This window comes from Argiope bruennichi, chromosome 7, assembly GCF_947563725.1.
Source record: "Argiope bruennichi chromosome 7, qqArgBrue1.1, whole genome shotgun sequence".
Taxonomy (NCBI): domain Eukaryota; kingdom Metazoa; phylum Arthropoda; class Arachnida; order Araneae; family Araneidae; genus Argiope; species Argiope bruennichi.
The window spans coordinates 35,712,140-35,731,540 of record NC_079157.1 but is presented as its reverse complement, the minus strand read 5'-3'; the positions used below and the strand labels follow the sequence as shown (position 1 = coordinate 35,731,540).

General features: G+C 27.9%; 1 protein-coding gene across 1 annotated transcript in view; it reads right to left on the bottom strand.

Moving 5' to 3' along the window:
* LOC129975711 (glutamate-gated chloride channel-like) overlaps window positions 1–19,401 on the bottom strand; it is a 525,971-nt gene that overhangs the window by 118,114 nt on the left and 388,456 nt on the right. The window contains exon 5 of the mRNA XM_056088870.1: window positions 281–387. Within this exon, the coding sequence (XP_055944845.1) occupies window positions 281–387 (107 nt within the window). The remainder of the gene's footprint in view (window positions 1–280; window positions 388–19,401) is intronic.

Sequence of the window (19,401 nt, the reverse complement as noted above, 5' to 3'; positions counted from 1 at the left end):
TATGATAACATATAATGTAAACTCAGTTCATTCTGTAGGGATAAGGCACTGAGGTAAACATGACTTAATGGCAAAATTTACATTAATGTTGGAATTTCACTAACGTTTAGGGAAACCACCATTTTTCGCGATTTATTCTAATTGTAAGGAACGACGCTCGAGCAAATGGGCCCCTCGTGCCGCTGAGGTTGACGTTAGAACATCTTTTATTTTAGATGGATAGATTTCTTAAGAGAATATGAAGAATTCTGCGTTATATATAATGGGATGGTCGACTTACTTGTAGCATTGTTCATGCCCAGTGGCCGGATTCGGCTGTCGTACCGTCCGGGACCAATTATGCTGTCCAAAATTCTCTTTTCCAAGGCTCGGAAGTTTGGCTTCTCCCTAGAGACAAAGATAATAACGAATGTGAGTATTTTTAGTAGTTTACTAATAAGAAAATTTATTTTAATTTCGTATTCGTATATAAGTTATAATAATGTCTTTTCAAGTACTTTTAAATGAAAATCGCACCGTCATCGTGAAATAAATGTTGAATTAATTGCACCAATGTAGTTGTCAAAAATTAAAAGAAATGTTGGATAAAGTATACATGGATATTTTGTAAGCTCCAGTACATATTGCTGACAACCATATCAGTTAACACTTTGTAGGTTTAATTACATTTTGTTGTTACTAATGACACTTTACAAGCCCGCTGACGAACTGTTAGTGATGTAAGCCGAGTGTTCAGTAGCTTGTGAGGATAAAGGCCTTTGGGCATCCGTGGTCAGAAATATGACTTTTAGCTCACATGAAGATGACACACACATTCGCTTGCACGCCCCCTCTTTACAGGGGGGGGGAGGCTCTTTCATACACCTCACTTTTCATCCACAGGGCAGAGAACAACCATGCCCGAACCAGGGCTCAAACCCGGGACGCCCAGATCACAGGGAAAGAAGCGCTGCCCCATTGCCAGGACGTTATTTCTATTTATTTCCTGTAAAAAGGCCTGGAATAAAGGATATTCAGTGCCCTGAGCAGAAATACTTAAATACTAACTATTCTGTTAAGCAGTGTTTCAAAGGATATTCAATTAATTGCTAATTCTATTTTCCTTAGATTCTACTCCAAACATAACACTTAATGATTCATAAACAAACACCATATTTTCAGTTTAACGAAGGTAATTGGCAACTTCAAATTATCAGTACTAATTAATACCACGCCATCAAACACCAATAATTTCGTTGAATGGGCAATTACTTTTTAATGCCGCCGCCGAAATACCCTTCTAGAAGTGCGTGATTATCTAAATCAGCATTCCATCTCCCACTGCAACCATTACCATCAACAACTCGAAATTCATAACGAGCATTCGGGATCGAATTACCGCATCCGCGCGTCTTGGTGATTGACAAGCCCACGTCTCGGAGGCATGCATTATAAATGTTAATCGCCCTCTTATGGGCATAACGATCTGTGGTCTGGAAGTCAATCATTAACCGAGACGGAATACCTGGCCCTTGCGCACTCAGAGGGAAACGAGTGAGGTGGTCATTAAGCCAGCGGCCACGTCAATGCATGACTAGTCTTTTAGAGCTTGGAGTTGACTGGTGGTCAGTCGGATTGAAGACTAGAATGCCCTTGGTGTCAAGGAGAAATGAGTTATAAAGACAGGATGTGAAAAACAGGGGGTATTTCTAGGGAGATTGGATTGTCTTGTTCGATAATGCAAACGGTGGAGGAGTTTGATAGTACCTAACCCATACATCAGGGAATTTTACGTAAAATTTAATGGGACTAAAAATTTACAAAGCATATTGTTATAAATGTTATAGTTTAATAGATTATGGCCCAAACTAATTCTTTCTTGACACAATGATTTTGGGAATGAAGAAACAGACGATTGTTTTACTTCTTTATAGGTAAATGTTAGATAACATCTTTCATTATGTTAAAACTTTAATATAAACACATTCTTGCATTTACTTATAAGAACTAGTGGGGCAGGCGTCCTGGCATAGGGACAGTGCGTTTTCCCCATGATCCGGGCGTCCCGGGTTCGAGTCCCGGTTTGGGCATGGTTGTTCTTCCGTTGTTCATTCTGTGAGATATGTAAATATTTTTCTGTAAAAAGGAGTTGTGCAAGCGAATGACTGATGCGTGAGTAGCAAAGTCGTACTCTTAGCATTACTAAAAAAATCAAGAGACGCCCCCTTCCGGCTTAAAATCGCTGTATTCGTAACAGCACGCTTGCACGTGGAAAATGCCAGAAGAAACAACAACAACAGAACCAGTGTGCATGGTCTCACCAAAACTTTCTCGCATACTCTCTAATAAACATGTCATGCAACTATAATACCTTACATGGCATTGGCAAACAATTGGCATGAAATATGAATTGTTGGCGTGAATTTAGCATTTTTACTGAATATATCATGTGATCCTTTACGAGTTATTTGGCGATTAAACTCTGGCATGTGTTAATAGTATACAAAAATCGAATTTGTGTTTTAGACACATTTTTATCAACCTATTGAAACAAACATTTGACACAAAACTGCACTTGCAGTCCCAAAATCCCATACAAAATTTAGCATTTTTACTGAATCTATGGTGTGATCCTTGGCGAGTTATTTGGCGATTAAACTCTGGCATGAGTTAATAATATACAAAAATCGAATTTGTGTTTTAGACACATTTTTATCAACCTATTGAAACAAAAATTTGACACAGAACTGCACTTGTAGTCCCAAAATCCCATACAAAATTTGAAATATTTAAGTCATTGCGTTTTTGAATTATCTTGTTAACTGTCTGAAAGTATAGAGCGACAATACTTAGCCCTTTGATGGATTTGCCTCAAACTTTGACAGGTATCTACACTATAGATGTTAAATCGGTTTACCGAATTTTTCTATCTAGCTCTCTTTATATTATAATTATCATGTTAACTTATATTCAAACAGCTAGACAGACTGGTGTCCTCTGAAGAGATTTCATTCAAAATTTGATAGAAATATGGAAATTTCGTCTAAAGGACGTATACCGAATTTTAAAGTCAAGCTTGAAGCATTTCTTTGTCACAGACAGGCAAACGAACATTTTCCAAAAATGTGTATTTCGAATCCAGGGAGATTATAAACCTTGGAGATTCGTCAAAATCTCGAGTTCGAATTTTTTGAGGATTACTCAATTTTCTCTTTACTATGCATACGACCTCCGGGGGGCACCTCGGAATGAGAATGAGATGCTTCCGGTAAGGTGGTTGGATCTCGCCACCCTGGAGGGTACACTAATAGGTGGGGATCTGACTCCTCTCATCGATGACGAGACGTACTCCCTTCGGGGTGGGTTGTACCGTGGCCGGTGATGGTCCTTAGGATTCAACCACAGTTCCCGCCAATGTTGCTGTTGCGGCGGTCCGGTCATTCAATTTTTATGGTTTAAATCCGTGTGCCTTCGTGGCGCGTCGGAGTGTTAGATAGCTGACTTACTATGCATACGAATAAATAAAAATTTAAAGTATCTGTTACGAATGTTGCGATTAATTGAGAAAAGCGAGTGATACTATGAAGGGTTGATTAAAGACCAAAAAAGATTAGCTCTATCGGGTTACTGTCTATTTGACCCTATCAGCATAGCTTGTGATGTGGAGAGTTAAATGGTGATTATACAATGGTGTATCATTCCATCATAAAAATAATGATACAAAACAGGAACTAACAAAATATTATTTAAATACTGAACTTATACAAAATATAAAAGAAATCGGCAATAAAAATACAAAACCCCACAACAATCTGAAAAAAAAAGAAGAAAAAGGAAGAAAAAACAAAAACAAATTCCAGAGTTGTAATTACCAGTTCTTGCAACAATATCATACTAATATACAGATATATTAAATTAGAAGAAAAAAAAAACATCTTAAAATAAAATGCGTTAAAACATGTATGACTAAATATAGTTGAAGCTCTATGATGTCTCATGATGCAGTATATCTATCGTCTCATACTCAGAAGTAAATAATGGATAGATGGCCGTTAATATGTCTGTCTATGACATATTAAGTAACATCCGAGATATATATTGCATTAAATACCTCATATATCTGAGCTAATATGAAATTCCACTTAATGAAAAGAAAGTAGATTTTAGGTCACGTGAGAATACGATGAAATACATAATAGATAAGAACGGCAATTGTATTAAAGGGTACCATTATGAAGAGAAAGGTGAACAATATTTAAAAGATATTAGCTTAAATTGATAACTAAAAATATAATTATTCAAGAGATATATCATCCTAATCCTGTGCTTATTTTATCTGAATAGAAAATGACAAGAATATTAAGTTATAAAAAAGCCGGCGTCCTGGCATAGGGGTAGCGCGTCTTCCTCATGATCTGGGCGTCCCGGGTTCGAGTCCCGGTTTGAGCATGGATGTTCTACCGTTGCTCTATCTATGAGATGTGTGAATGTGCCCTCCTGTAAAAAGGAGTTGGGCAAGCGAATGAGTGATGCGTGAGTAGCAAAGCCGTACTCTTGGCCCTAGTTGGCGTTGCTATAAAAACAAGAGACGCTCCCCCTCCGGTTTAAATTGCTGTCTTCGTAACAGCGGGCGTGTCCGTGGCAAGTGTCATAAGAAACAACAACAAGTAGTTGTAAAAGAGTTTTCTCCCCCATTAATAAATTTATATATTTTTGTAAAACTAGTTCGAATTTTGAAAAAGTGGTAATATGTTTAGACTTAAAATATAGTCATATCTTATACTCTTAATTAAGAAAAGACATAAACACAAAACAGTTTTATAGGAAAGGACTCATTTAGTCAATTTCTATCTCATACAAAAGTTTATTGAAATGAATGATGGCATTTTTTCATCATCTCTGTTCTTACAACATCTTTATTAACTTAAAATACCTACCAACATTGTTCTAATATCTTCTCTGTATTGCCTGGTATAAAGAATAAGAAACAATATCTTGGATTGTACTATCTCTTGTGCTAATAGGAAAATAATACCGTACCGCTAACTATACTGTATAACCTTTTTTGTTAAGAGGGAAATGTCAAAAACAATAATTAATACTATATTGTCTATGCTTAAAATTTCTATAGAGTCTCCCAGTTCTAATTCTGATTAATAAGGATATTTAAATATGTTTATTTTATCGTCTACCTCTCTATTTTTGCTGCCATTTTCGAGAGTTTTACCGAAATAAAGCCTTGCCACAGATCTGCTTTCAACAACTAACTTGATTTTATCAATTTTATCTACCGATAAATTTTGCCAGTTTGCTTACCAATCAAAATGGTTTATTTTTCACTGTTCTAGTATATTTAAAAATACTTCCATTACGTGTGTTAACACTTTAAAGGGCCATTTTTTTCTAGTCAAAATATATTAAAATACTTTTAAGCTTGTAATTAGAATAAAAAAATGGATTCATTTAGATTATTAGATAAATTTAATTTGATTCATTAATTAATTTGGTTAATTAATGATTAAGTAACTAATCAAGACACATCATTTTGTGTAAAATAAAGAACTGAAGCATCTAAGTTTCTGACTCAATAAAAAAATTTGTCAGAACTTATGCCATCCTACATAATTTCATACAAAGATTGATAAATTTAGTGGGAAGCATACTTCCCACGGCCCTAAAAAGTGTTAAGACGTAGCTGATAAAAGTTGTTTACAATGCTGAATTAATACCATCAAAATGGAGCGGCAGTAGCTTATCTGTTAATATGGCTAGTTCTTTATTATTTTAGAAAGAAAAATCTTTTTTTGTAAACCAACAACAGCCCCCAAAATTGGGGATCCCTTCAATTTTACCTACTAATAAATTTTTCCACTTTGCCTGCCTAGCTTACCAATCAAAATACTTTAGGGAATCGGGATGCGCGAGGATAGAACCTAAGACCTTATGGTTTCCAGTAATATAACCAGGATACAAAAGCAATTGCTCATGCAGCGTAGTTGTTAACTGGCTTAAATGCTATTCACTACAGACTCTCCCTCCAGTGAATCGGAGGTGAGGCGAACGATATAGCTGTTGAGTTCTGATGTATTAGCTGTTGATTCTAATGCGTCTGTACCCATTTGAGTAGCGCCAAGCGTTATGGCGAGCGTGTTTGGGTTGCTGCGCCAAGTAAGTCTCACGAATTTGGTTGCGGGTAGATGGCGCCACAACAGCTGTACGAAGGTTGAAGGTTCATCGTCCAAGGTCACCAATTTAGGGGATTGGTATGAGCGAGGATAGAACCTGGGACCTTGTGGTTCGCAGTCCAATAACATGACCAGGATACAAAAGCAATTTCTCGTGCAGCGTAGCTGTTAACTGAATTATAAGCTATTCACCACAATGCTTTATTTTCACAATTCTGGTATATTTAAAAGTACTTCCATTAGGTGTATTAAGTTGTAGCTAATAAAAGTTGGTTTACAATGCTAAATTAATACTGTTAATATGCAGGAGAGCAGCTTATCTGTTAAGATGGCTAGTTCTTTATTATTCTAGAAAGAAAAATCTATTTCTGCAAACTACAACCCCAACAATTGGACCGATTTTTTCAGTTTTATACACTAATAAATTTTGTCTGCCTAGCTTAACAATTAGAATGCTTTATTTTCACAGTTCTGATATACGTAAAAATATTTTCATTATTAGTGTTAAGAGACAGCTAATTAAAGTTGGTTTACATTGCTGAATTGATACTATTAATATGGAAAGATAGATATTTCTTTATTATTCTAGAAAGAAAATCTGTTTTTTTCTAAATCAACTAAAATTGCGGCTAAAATCCTTGTACGTCTCAATATTGATCTTTTAGAAAATGTGACTGTTAAAATAGAAATATTTTCTCCCGGAAATTCTCTGCGTAGTCAAAGAAACCGTCGTTTATTTGAAAAGTATTTATGTTAAATATCAAAGAGATGTCAAAGATTTCGAATTTCCTGGAAATTTAGATCGAGGCAATGTGTTCAAAAGTAAATATTCTAGTTTATTTGAATTGGATATTGATATTAGAATTGGAGAATGATATATTGTATCAAACTAGCGTGAATTCTTTTGATGATTAAGTATTTATATTTTTGAGATTAAATTAGAAAATATTTGACTACTTGATGGGAAACTTTATGGAGCTTGATTAATAAATATTATTAATTATCTTTAAAATTCATTTCATTCTTTTCCAGATCTGATTCAATTATAGGCGTCTCCAGATAATTCCATTATAAGAAAATCAAATCTTTGAGGATTGACTTAATATTTTTAATTATTAATTTTAATTAATTTGTAATTTTAAATTAAATGTTTCAAATTCTAAAATAAACAGAGTTTTTTATATGTGAGAATGATTATATAGTTGCAATAATTATGGATATTAATGGAACTTGTTTTTGTAAATGGCAATTGATTTCTCGTGAGAAGAACAGCAGGTTTATAAATTATTATTAACATTAGAAAAAAATTAGATGAACGGATAATTCTTGATATAAAAATTATATAACTAAAGGGTGCCCCCATATTAACGCAAGATTTGAATTTGCCTTTATTCATACAGTAAAGTGTTGGAAGCCCTATTAAAAAACCATTTGACAGCTGATAGTTTTGAGTTAGTAAAAACGGAGCTTTACACGATGGAACAATGTGTTTTCATTGTTGAACAGTATTTCAAAAATAAAGAAAGTCTAATAGCTACAACTCGAAAATTTGGGAACTGGCCGCCTAGATCTTGTGATTTAACACCATTGGATTTCTTTTTAAGGTATCCGACTACGTTAAAAATACTGGTTTTCGACAACATTGACGAGTTCTTCTTTTATTATTATTTCTTGTAGATCAGGCTTTACTCTTTCCAAAATAGTATTTTCTAGGAAAAGTAAGATCTGACCTATCATCCAGGATAATTTTAAACAATTTTTTAGCTAAAATGTTTCTTTAACTTCAATTTTCACAAACTTTAATTTTTATAAAAATTCTCCACCGTTAACATGATATCTCAAAAACTAATAGAAGTATTTACACAAAAATTTCAGCGTGCGTTTTAAATACTGTGGGCAATGAAATGAACCAAAAGTTTTATTGTTGGTGAAATACTTTTTTATTTATAGATGTTTTTAGAAAAAATAAGTTGTAAATTTATGGAAAAAATGTATATATACGTACATTTTTACCCATAATTTCTTTGCATCTCAGTTTGTTTCTTAGATTTTGGTTCATTTCATTCATCATTATATTCTATAACTTGTGTACAAACAAAAATAGGATTGCTGCATTACAATTTTGTGTAGAGTGTTAACCGTTTAGGTTAAATTTCATTAAAATTTACTACAATTTTTCCTATTTCTCAAAATATATTATATTTCCAAATTTTTTTGTATATATAGTGTTTATAATTGACAATACATCTAAAAACCATAAATAGTTATTTAAAAAAATCCAATTTTTCAAAAATATTGCTTCGAACATAGTCGACTACCTTAAAGTACGGTTATTTTTTGGCTCTTTTTTTTATGGTTTGGTTCAAAGGTATATACCAATAAACTCACAATCACTCGTACATTGAAAAAGGAATTTCAACGCTTTAATAACGAAATTCAGCAACACTTATGCAAAATGGTAATTGGAAATTTCGCCAAGAGGGTGTCAACAAAGCCGTAAAGGCAATTTTTCCTATGTGTTATTCCATACATAACCCTATCCTGTGTACTTTACGATTCAATAAGAATATAACAATTTAAAGAAAGAAAAAATTGTGTGTGTTTTATTATTTAATTCAAATCTTGTGTTAACAAGTTGCTCTATCTTGTGACGCTCTATATTTACTAACCTTAAACTATCAGCTGCCCAATGGCTTTTTAAAAAAAAGGGTTGTCATCCTTTTAATGTATGAATGATGGCAAATTTAAATCTTGCGTTAATTTTGGAATAGCCTTTTCATATGACATGATTTATTTAAAAAGAAAACTCTTGAAAAACACTTATATTTTTGAATTTTTGCATAAAACCGATATGAAATAAAAATATATGATTTTAAAATTGACAACTGCTTTGAAAATTGGAAGAGGTGTGAGGTGTTTTTAGTCAAAAAGGGGAATAAAATAAAAATTAGAATTAATAATTTAGAGGCTTATCAAAAGATTGGTTCAAAAACTCTCCGATTCCAAAAAAATTATATTATCTAGTCTCTTGAATAAGAAGCAATGGATATTTTTATACAGTCTTTAACTACTGGTGTTTGACAAATAAAGTGAAATTTTCAGTTTTTTCCGGTTTATAAAACATTAAAAATAAAAAAATATTTTTATAAGAACAGATTGCTTATCGTGTTGTTCAGGAACTACCGAACACATTGAGAAATAAATATACGAAATTTGAACAAAATTATGCATTTTAGTTTTGTTCATGAGATTTTTTTAAAGATATTTCTATCTAAATTTAGAATTCGAGAAAATAGCATTTGCAGATGCAAATATAGCATAAAAATGTACGTTATAAAATATAAATATTTTTGTCATTTCTCAAAGATTTAACGTAGAAAAAAATTCAAACGACTTTATAAAGAAATCCAATGAAAGTTTAAGAGCTTTGAATACAAGAATTTTTGATATCGTTTATCATATTTACCTCACGTATTCATTCATTATCAAAAGTAATCATCAGACTGGATTTGTGTATTTCATAAACCTTATTGATAAAGGAAAAGCTGCTAAAAATACTGAAAGGAAAATTATAGAAAATGACACAATGCGTATAGTGGGGTATGAGCTTTTTAATCTGGAGTTAATTTATTCTTTTCCAGTTAAAATTATTCAGTTTTAATAAAATTAATCAGATATAAAAATTAAAAATATTTCATTTTTAAAATCTTTTGATCCGTTGTAAATTGATAAATCAAAATTTTTCATTCATCATTCATTATCAATCGGGATAAATGATAAACTTTTGAAAGTAAAATAGTTTGTATAGCGGTGTATGAGTCTTTTTTGTTCATAGCTTTCCAATTGAAATTATTAATTATTAGGGAAAGAATCAAATATAAAAATTTATAAGAATATTTCACATTTCAAATCCTTTTATCGATTGCAGATAGATTAATCAACCTGTTTCCTTTCATCATTCATATATATTTAGATCATAATAGCATTTGATAAGTTATCGGAATAAATGATAAACTTTTGAAAGTAATACAATATATATAGCGGAGTATGAGTCTTTTTTTTGGAATTCTATAGCTTTCCAATTGAAATTAATAATTATTTGTGAAAAAATCAAATATAAAAATTTATAAGAATATTTCACATTTCAAATCCTTTTATCGATTACAGATAGATTAATCAACCTGTTTCCTTTCATTATTCTTATATATTTAGATCATAATAGCATTTGATAAGCTATCGGAAAAAATGATAAACTTTTGAAAGTAATACAATATATATAGCGGGGTATGAGTCTTTTTTTTTGGAATTCTATAGCTTTCCAATTGAAATTATTAATTATTAGGGAAAGAATCAAATATAAAAATTTATAAGAGTATTTCACATTTCAAATCCTTTTATCAATTGCAGATAGATTAATCAACCTGTTTCCTTTCATCATTCATATGTATTTAGATCATAATAGCATTTGAAAAGTTATCGGAATAAATGATAAACTTTTGAAAGTAATACAATATATATAGCGGAGTATGAGTCTTTTTTTTTTGGAATTCTATAGCTTTCCAATTGAAATTATTAATTATTTGGGAAAAAATCAAATATAAAAATTTATAAGAATATTTCACATTTCAAATCCTTTTATCAATTGCAGATAGATTAATCAACCTGTTTCCTTTCATCATTCATATGTATTTAGATCATAATAGCATTTGAAAAGTTATCGGAATAAATGATAAACTTTTGAAAGTAATACAATATATATAGCGGAGTATGAGTCTTTTTTTTTTGGAATTCTATAGCTTTCCAATTGAAATTATTAATTATTTGGGAAAAAATCAAATATAAAAATTTATAAGAATATTTCACATTTCAAATCCTTTTATCAATTGCAGATAGATTAATCAACCTGTTTCCTTTCATCATTCATATGTATTTAGATCATAATAGCATTTGAAAAGTTATCGGAATAAATGATAAACTTTTGAAAGTAATACAATATATATAGCGGAGTATGAGTCTTTTTTTTGGAATTCTATAGCTTTCCAATTGAAATTATTAATTATTTGGGAAAAAATCAAATATAAAAATTTAAAAGAATATTTCACATTTCAAATCCTATTATCAATTGCAGATAGATTAATCAACCTGTTTCCTTTCATCATTCATATGTATTAAGATCATAATAGCATTTGAAAAGTTATCGGAATAAATGATAAACTTTTGAATGTAATACAATATATATAGCGGAGTATGAGTCTTTTTTTTTGGAATTCTATAGCTTTCCAATTGAAATTAATAATTATTTGTGAAAAAATCAAATATAAAAATTTATAAGAATATTTCACATTTCAAATCCTTTTATCGATTACAGATAGATTAATCAACCTGTTTCCTTTCATTATTCATATATATTTAGATCATAATAGCATTTGATATGCTATCGGAATAAATGATAAACTTTTGAAAGTAATACAATATATATAGCGGAGTATGAGTTTTTTTTTTTGAATTCTATAGCTTTCCAATTGAAATTATTAATTATTAGGGAAAGAATCAAATATAAAAATTTATAAGAATATTTCACATTTCAAATCCTTTTATCAAGTGCAGATAGATTAATCAACCTGTTTCCTTTCATCATTCATATGTATTTAGATCATAATAGCATTTGAAAAGTTATCGGAATAAATGATAAACTTTTGAAAGTAATACAATATATATAGCGGAGTATGAGTCTTTTTTTTTTGGAATTCTATAGCTTTCCAATTGAAATTATTAATTATTTGGGAAAAAATCAAATATAAAAATTTATAAGAATATTTCACATTTCAAATCCTTTTATCAAGTGCAGATAGATTAATCAACCTGTTTCCTTTCATCATTCATATGTATTTAGATCATAAAAGCATTTAAAAAGTTATCGGAATAAATGATAAACTTTTGAAAGTAATACAATATATATAGCGGAGTATGAGTCTTTTTTTTTGGAATTCTATAGCTTTCCAATTGAAATTATTAATTATTTGGGAAAAAATCAAATATAAAAATTTATAAGAATATTTCACATTTCAAATCCTTTTATCAATTGCAGATAGATTAATCAACCTGTTTCCTTTCATCATTCATATGTATTTAGATCATAATAGCATTTGAAAAGTTATCGGAATAAATGATAAACTTTTGAAAGTAATACAATATATATAGCAGAGTATGAGTCTTTTTTATTTGGAATTCTATAGCTTTCCAATTGAAATTATTAATTATTTGGGAAAAAATCAAATATAAAAATTTATAAGAATATTTGACATTTCAAATCCTTTTATCAATTGCAGATAGATTAATCAACCCGTTTCCTTTCATCATTCATATGTATTTAGATCATAATAGCATTTGAAAAGTTATCGGAATAAATGATAAACTTTTGAAAGTAATACAATATATGTAGCGGAGTATGAGTCTTTTTTTTGGAATTCTATAGCTTTCCAATTGAAATTATTAATTATTTGGGAAAAAATCAAATATAAAAATTTATAAGAATATTTCACATTTCAAATCCTTTTATCAATTGCAGATAGATTAATCAACCTGTTTCCTTTCATCATTCATATGTATTTAGATCATAATAGCATTTGAAAAGTTATCGGAATAAATGATAAACTTTTGAAAGTAATACAATATATATAGCGGAGTATGAGTCTTTTTTTTTTGGAATTCTATAGCTTTCTAATTGAAATTATTAATTATTTGGGAAAAAATCAAATATAAAAATTTATAAGAATATTTCACATTTCAAATCCTTTTATCAATTGCAGATAGATTAATCAACCTGTTTCCTTTCATCATTCATATGTATTTAGATCATAATAGCATTTGAAAAGTTATCGGAATAAATGATAAACTTTTGAAAGTTATACAATATATATAGAGGAGTATGAGTCTTTTTTTTTTTGGAATTCTATAGCTTTCCAATTGAAATTATTAATTATTTGGGAAAAAATCAAATATAAAAATTTATAAGAATATTTCACATTTCAAATCCTTTTATCAATTGCAGATAGATTAATCAACCTGTTTCCTTTCATCATTCACATGTATATAGATCATAATAGCATTTGAAAATTATCGGAATAAATGATAAACTTTTGAAAGTAATACAATATATATAGCGGAGTATGAGTCTTTTTTTTTGGAATTCTATAGCTTTCCAATTGAAATTATTAATTATTTGGGAAAAAATCAAATATAAAAATTTAAAAGAATATTTCACATTTCAAATCCTTTTATCAATTGCAGATAGATTAATCAACCTGTTTCCTTTCATCATTCATATGTATTTAGATCATAATAGCATTTGAAAAGTTATCGGAATAAATGATAAACTTTTGAAAGTAATACAATATATATAGCGGAGTATGAGTCTTTTTTTTGGAATTCTATAGCTTTCTAATTGAAATTATTAATTATTTGGGAAAAAATCAAATATAAAAATTTAAAAGAATATTTCACATTTCAAATCCTTTTATCAATTGCAGATAGATTAATCAACCTGTTTCCTTTCATCATTCATATGTATTTAGATCATAATAGCATTTGAAAAGTTATCGGAATAAATGATAAACTTTTGAAAGTAATACAATATATATAGCGGAGTATGAGTCTTTTTTTTTTTGGATTTCTATAGCTTTCCAATTGAAATTATTAATTTTTTGGGAAAAAATCAAATATAAAAATTTATAAGAATATTTCACATTTCAAATCCTTTTATCAATTGCAGATTGATTAATCAACCTGTTTCCTTTCATCATTCATATGTATTTAGATCATAATAGCATTTGAAAAGTTATCGGAATAAATGATAAACTTTTGAAAGTAATACAATATATATAGCGGAGTATGAGTCTTTTTTTTTTTGGATTTCTATAGCTTTCCAATTAAAATTATTAATTTTTTGGGAAAAAATCAAATATAAAAATTTATAAGAATATTTCACATTTCAAATCCTTTTATCAATTGCAGATAGATTAATCAACCTGTTTCCTTTCATCATTCATATGTATTTAGATCATAATAGCATTTGAAAAGTTATCGGAATAAATGATAAACTTTTGAAAGTAATACAATATATATAGCGGAGTATGAGTCTTTTTTTTTTTGGATTTCTATAGCTTTCCAATTGAAATTATTAATTTTTTGGGAAAAAATCAAATATAAAAATTTAAAAGAATATTTCACATTTCAAATCCTTTTATCAATTGCAGATAGATTAATCAACCTGTTTCCTTTCATCATTCATATGTATTTAGATCATAATAGCATTTGAAAAGTTATCGGAATAAATGATAAACTTTTGAAAGTAATACAATATATATAGCGGAGTATGAGTCTTTTTGTTTTGGAATTCTATAGCTTTCCAATTGAAATTATTAATTATTTGGGAAAAAATCAAATATAAAAATTTATAAGAATATTTCACATTTCAAATCCTTTTATCAATTGCAGATAGATTAATCAACCTGTTTCCTTTCATCATTCATATGTATTTAGATCATAATAGCATTTGAAAAGTTATCGGAATAAATGATAAACTTTTGAAAGTAATACAATATATATAGCGGAGTATAAGTCTATTTTTTTTTTGAAATTCTATAGCTTTCCAATTGAAATTATTAATTATTTGGGAAAAAATCAAATATAAAAATTTAAAAGAATATTTCACATTTCAAATCCTTTTATCAATTGCAGATAGATTAATCAACCTGTTTCCTTTCATCATTCATATGTATTTAGATCATAATAGCATTTGAAAAGTTATCGGAATAAATGATAAACTTTTGAAAGTAATACAATATATATAGCGGAGTATGAGTCTTTTTTTTGGAATTCTATAGCTTTCCAATTGAAATTATTAATTATTTGGGAAAAAATCAAATATAAAAATTTATAAGAATATTTCACATTTCAAATCCTTTTATCAATTGCAGATAGATTAATCAACCTGTTTCCTTTCATCATTCATATGTATTTAGATCATTATAGCATTTGAAAAGTTATCGGAATAAATGATAAACTTTTGAAAGTAATACAATATATATAGCGGATTATGAGTGTTTTTTTTTGGAATTCTATAGCTTTCCAATTGAAATTATTAATTATTTGGGAAAAAATCAAATATAAAAATTTAAAAGAATATTTCCCATTTCAAATCCTTTTATCAATTGCAGATAGATTAATCAACCTGTTTCCTTTCATCATTCATATGTATTTAGATCATAATAGCATTTGAAAAGTTATCGGAATAAATGATAAACTTTTGAAAGTAATACAATATATATAGCGGAGTATGAGTCTTTTTTTTGGAATTCTATAGCTTTCCAATTGAAATTATTAATTATTTGGGAAAAAATCAAATATAAAAATTTAAAAGAATATTTCACATTTCAAATCCTTTTATCAATTGCAGATAGATTAATCAACCTGTTTCCTTTCATCATTCATATGTATTTAGATCATAATAGCATTTGAAAAGTTATCGGAATAAATGATAAACTTTTGAAAGTAATACAATATATATAGCGGAGTATGAGTCTTTTTTTTTTGGAATTCTATAGCTTTCCAATTGAAATTATTAATTATTTGGGAAAAAATCAAATATAAAAATTTATAAGAATATTTCACATTTCAAATCCTTTTATCAATTGCAGATAGATTAATCAACCTGTTTCCTTTCATCATTCATATGTATTTAGATCATAATAGCATTTGAAAAGTTATCGGAATAAATGATAAACCTTTGAAAGTAATACAATATATAGCGGAGTATGAATCTTTTTTTTTTTTTGGAATTCTATAGCTTTCCAATTGAAATTATTAATTATTTGGGAAAAAATCAAATATAAAAATTTATAAGAATATTTCACATTTCAAATCCTTTTATCAATTGCAGATAGATTAATCAACCTGTTTCCTTTCATCATTCATATGTATTTAGATCATAATAGCATTTGAAAAGTTATCGGAATAAATGATAAACTTTTGAAAGTAATACAATATATATAGCAGAGTATGAGTCTTTTTTTTTTTGGAATTCTATAGCTTTCCAATTGAAATTATTAATTATTTGGGAAAAAATCAAATATAAAAATTTATAAGAATATTTCACATTTCAAATCCTTTTATCAATTGCAGATAGATTAATCAACCTGTTTCCTTTCATCATTCATATGTATTTAGATCATAATAGCATTTGAAAAGTTATCGGAACAAATGATAAACTTTTGAAAGTAATACAATATATATAGCGGAGTATGAGTCTTTTTTTTTTGGAATTCTATAGCTTTCCAATTGAAATTATTAATTATTTGGGAAAAAATCAAATATAAAAATTTATAAGAATATTTCACATTTCAAATCCTTTTATCAATTGCAGATAGATTAATCAACCTGTTTCCTTTCATCATTCATATGTATTTAGATCATAATAGCATTTGAAAAGTTATCGGAATAAATGATAAACTTTTGAAAGTAATACAATATATATAGCAGAGTATGAGTCTTTTTTTTTGGAATTCTATAGCTTTCCAATTGAAATTATTAATTATTTGGGAAAAAATCAAATATAAAAATTTATAAGAATATTTCACATTTCAAATCCTTTTATCAATTGCAGATAGATTAATCAACCTGTTTCCTTTCATCATTCATATGTATTTAGATCATAATAGCATTTGAAAAGTTATCGGAACAAATGATAAACTTTTGAAAGTAATACAATATATATAGCAGAGTATGAGTCTTTTTTTTTTGGAATTCTATAGCTTTCCAATTGAAATTATTAATTATTTGGGAAAAAATCAAATATAAAAATTTATAAGAATATTTGACATTTCAAATCCTTTTATCAATTGCAGATAGATTAATCAACCTGTTTCCTTTCATCATTCATATGTATTTAGATCATAATAGCATTTGAAAAGTTATCGGAATAAATGATAAACTTTTGAAAGTAATACAATATATATAGCAGAGTATGAGTCTTTTTTTTTGGAATTCTATAGCTTTCCAATTGAAATTATTAATTATTTGGGAAAAAATCAAATATAAAAATTTATAAGAATATTTCACATTTCAAATCCTTTTATCAATTGCAGATAGATTAATCAACCTGTTTCCTTTCATCATTCATATGTATTTAGATCATAATAGCATTTGAAAAGTTATCGGAATAAATGATAAACTTTTGAAAGTAATACAATATATATAGCGGAGTATGAGTCTTTTTTTTTTGGAATTCTATAGCTTTCCAATTGAAATTATTAATTATTTGGGAAAAAATCAAATATAAAAATTTATAAGAATATTTCACATTTCAAATCCTTTTATCAATTGCAGATAGATTAATCAACCTGTTTCCTTTCATCATTCATATGTATTTAGATCATAATAGCATTTGAAAAGTTATCGGAATAAATGATAAACTTTTGAAAGTAATACAATATATATAGCGGAGTATGAGTCTTTTTTTTTGGAATTCTATAGCTTTCCAATTGAAATTATTAATTATTTGGGAAAAAATCAAATATAAAAATTTATAAGAATATTTCACATTTCAAATCCTTTTATCAATTGCAGATAGATTAATCAACCTGTTTCCTTTCATCATTCATATGTATTTAGATCATAATAGCATTTGAAAAGTTATCGGAATAAATGATAAACTTTTGAAAGTAATACAATATATATAGCGGAGTATGAGTCTTTTTTTTGGAATTCTATAGCTTTCCAATTGAAATTATTAATTATTTGGGAAAAAATCAAATATAAAAATTTATAAGAATATTTCACATTTCAAATCCTTTTATCAATTGCAGATAGATTAATCAACCTGTTTCCTTTCATCATTCATATGTATTTAGATCATAATAGCATTTGAAAAGTTATCGGAATAAATGATAAACTTTTGAAAGTAATACAATATATATATAGCGGAGTATGAGTCTTTTTTTTTGGAATTCTATAGCTTTCCAATTGAAATTATTAATTATTTGGGAAAAAATCAAATATAAAAATTTAAAAGAATATTTCACATTTCAAATCCTATTATCAATTGCAGATAGATTAATCAACCTGTTTCCTTTCATCATTCATATGTATTAAGATCATAATAGCATTTGAAAAGTTATCGGAATAAATGATAAACTTTTGAAAGTAATACAATATATATAGCGGAGTATGAGTCTTTTTTTTTGGAATTCTATAGCTTTCCAATTGAAATTAATAATTATTTGTGAAAAAATCAAATATAAAAATTTATAAGAATATTTCACATTTCAAATCCTTTTATCGATTACAGATAGATTAATCAACCTGTTTCCTTTCATTATTCATATATATTTAGATCATAATAGCATTTGATATGCTATCGGAATAAATGATAAACTTTTGAAAGTAATACAATATATATAGCGGAGTATGAGTCTTTTTTTTTGAATTCTATAGCTTTCCAATTGAAATTATTAATTATTAGGGAAAGAATCAAATATAAAAATTTATAAGAATATTTCACATTTCAAATCCTTTTATCAAGTGCAGATAGATTAATCAACCTGTTTCCTTTCATCATTCATATGTATTTAGATCATAATAGCATTTGAAAAGTTATCGGAATAAATGATAAACTTTTGAAAGTAATACAATATATATAGCGGAGTATGAGTCTTTTTTTTTGGAATTCTATAGCTTTCCAATTGAAATTATTAATTATTTGGGAAAAAATCAAATATAAAAATTTATAAGAATATTTCACATTTCAAATCCTTTTATCAAGTGCAGATAGATTAATCAACCTGTTTCCTTTCATCATTCATATGTATTTAGATCATAATAGCATTTGAAAAGTTATCGGAATAAATGATAAACTTTTGAAAGTAATACAATATATATAGCGGAGTATGAGTCTTTTTTTTTGGAATTCTATAGCTTTCCAATTGAAATTATTAATTATTTGGGAAAAAATCAAATATAAAAATTTATAAGAATATTTCACATTTCAAATCCTTTTATCAATTGCAGATAGATTAATCAACCTGTTTCCTTTCATCATTCATATGTATTTAGATCATAATAGCATTTGAAAAGTTATCGGAATAAATGATAAACTTTTGAAAGTAATACAATATATATAGCAGAGTATGAGTCTTTTTTATTTGGAATTCTATAGCTTTCCAATTGAAATTATTAATTA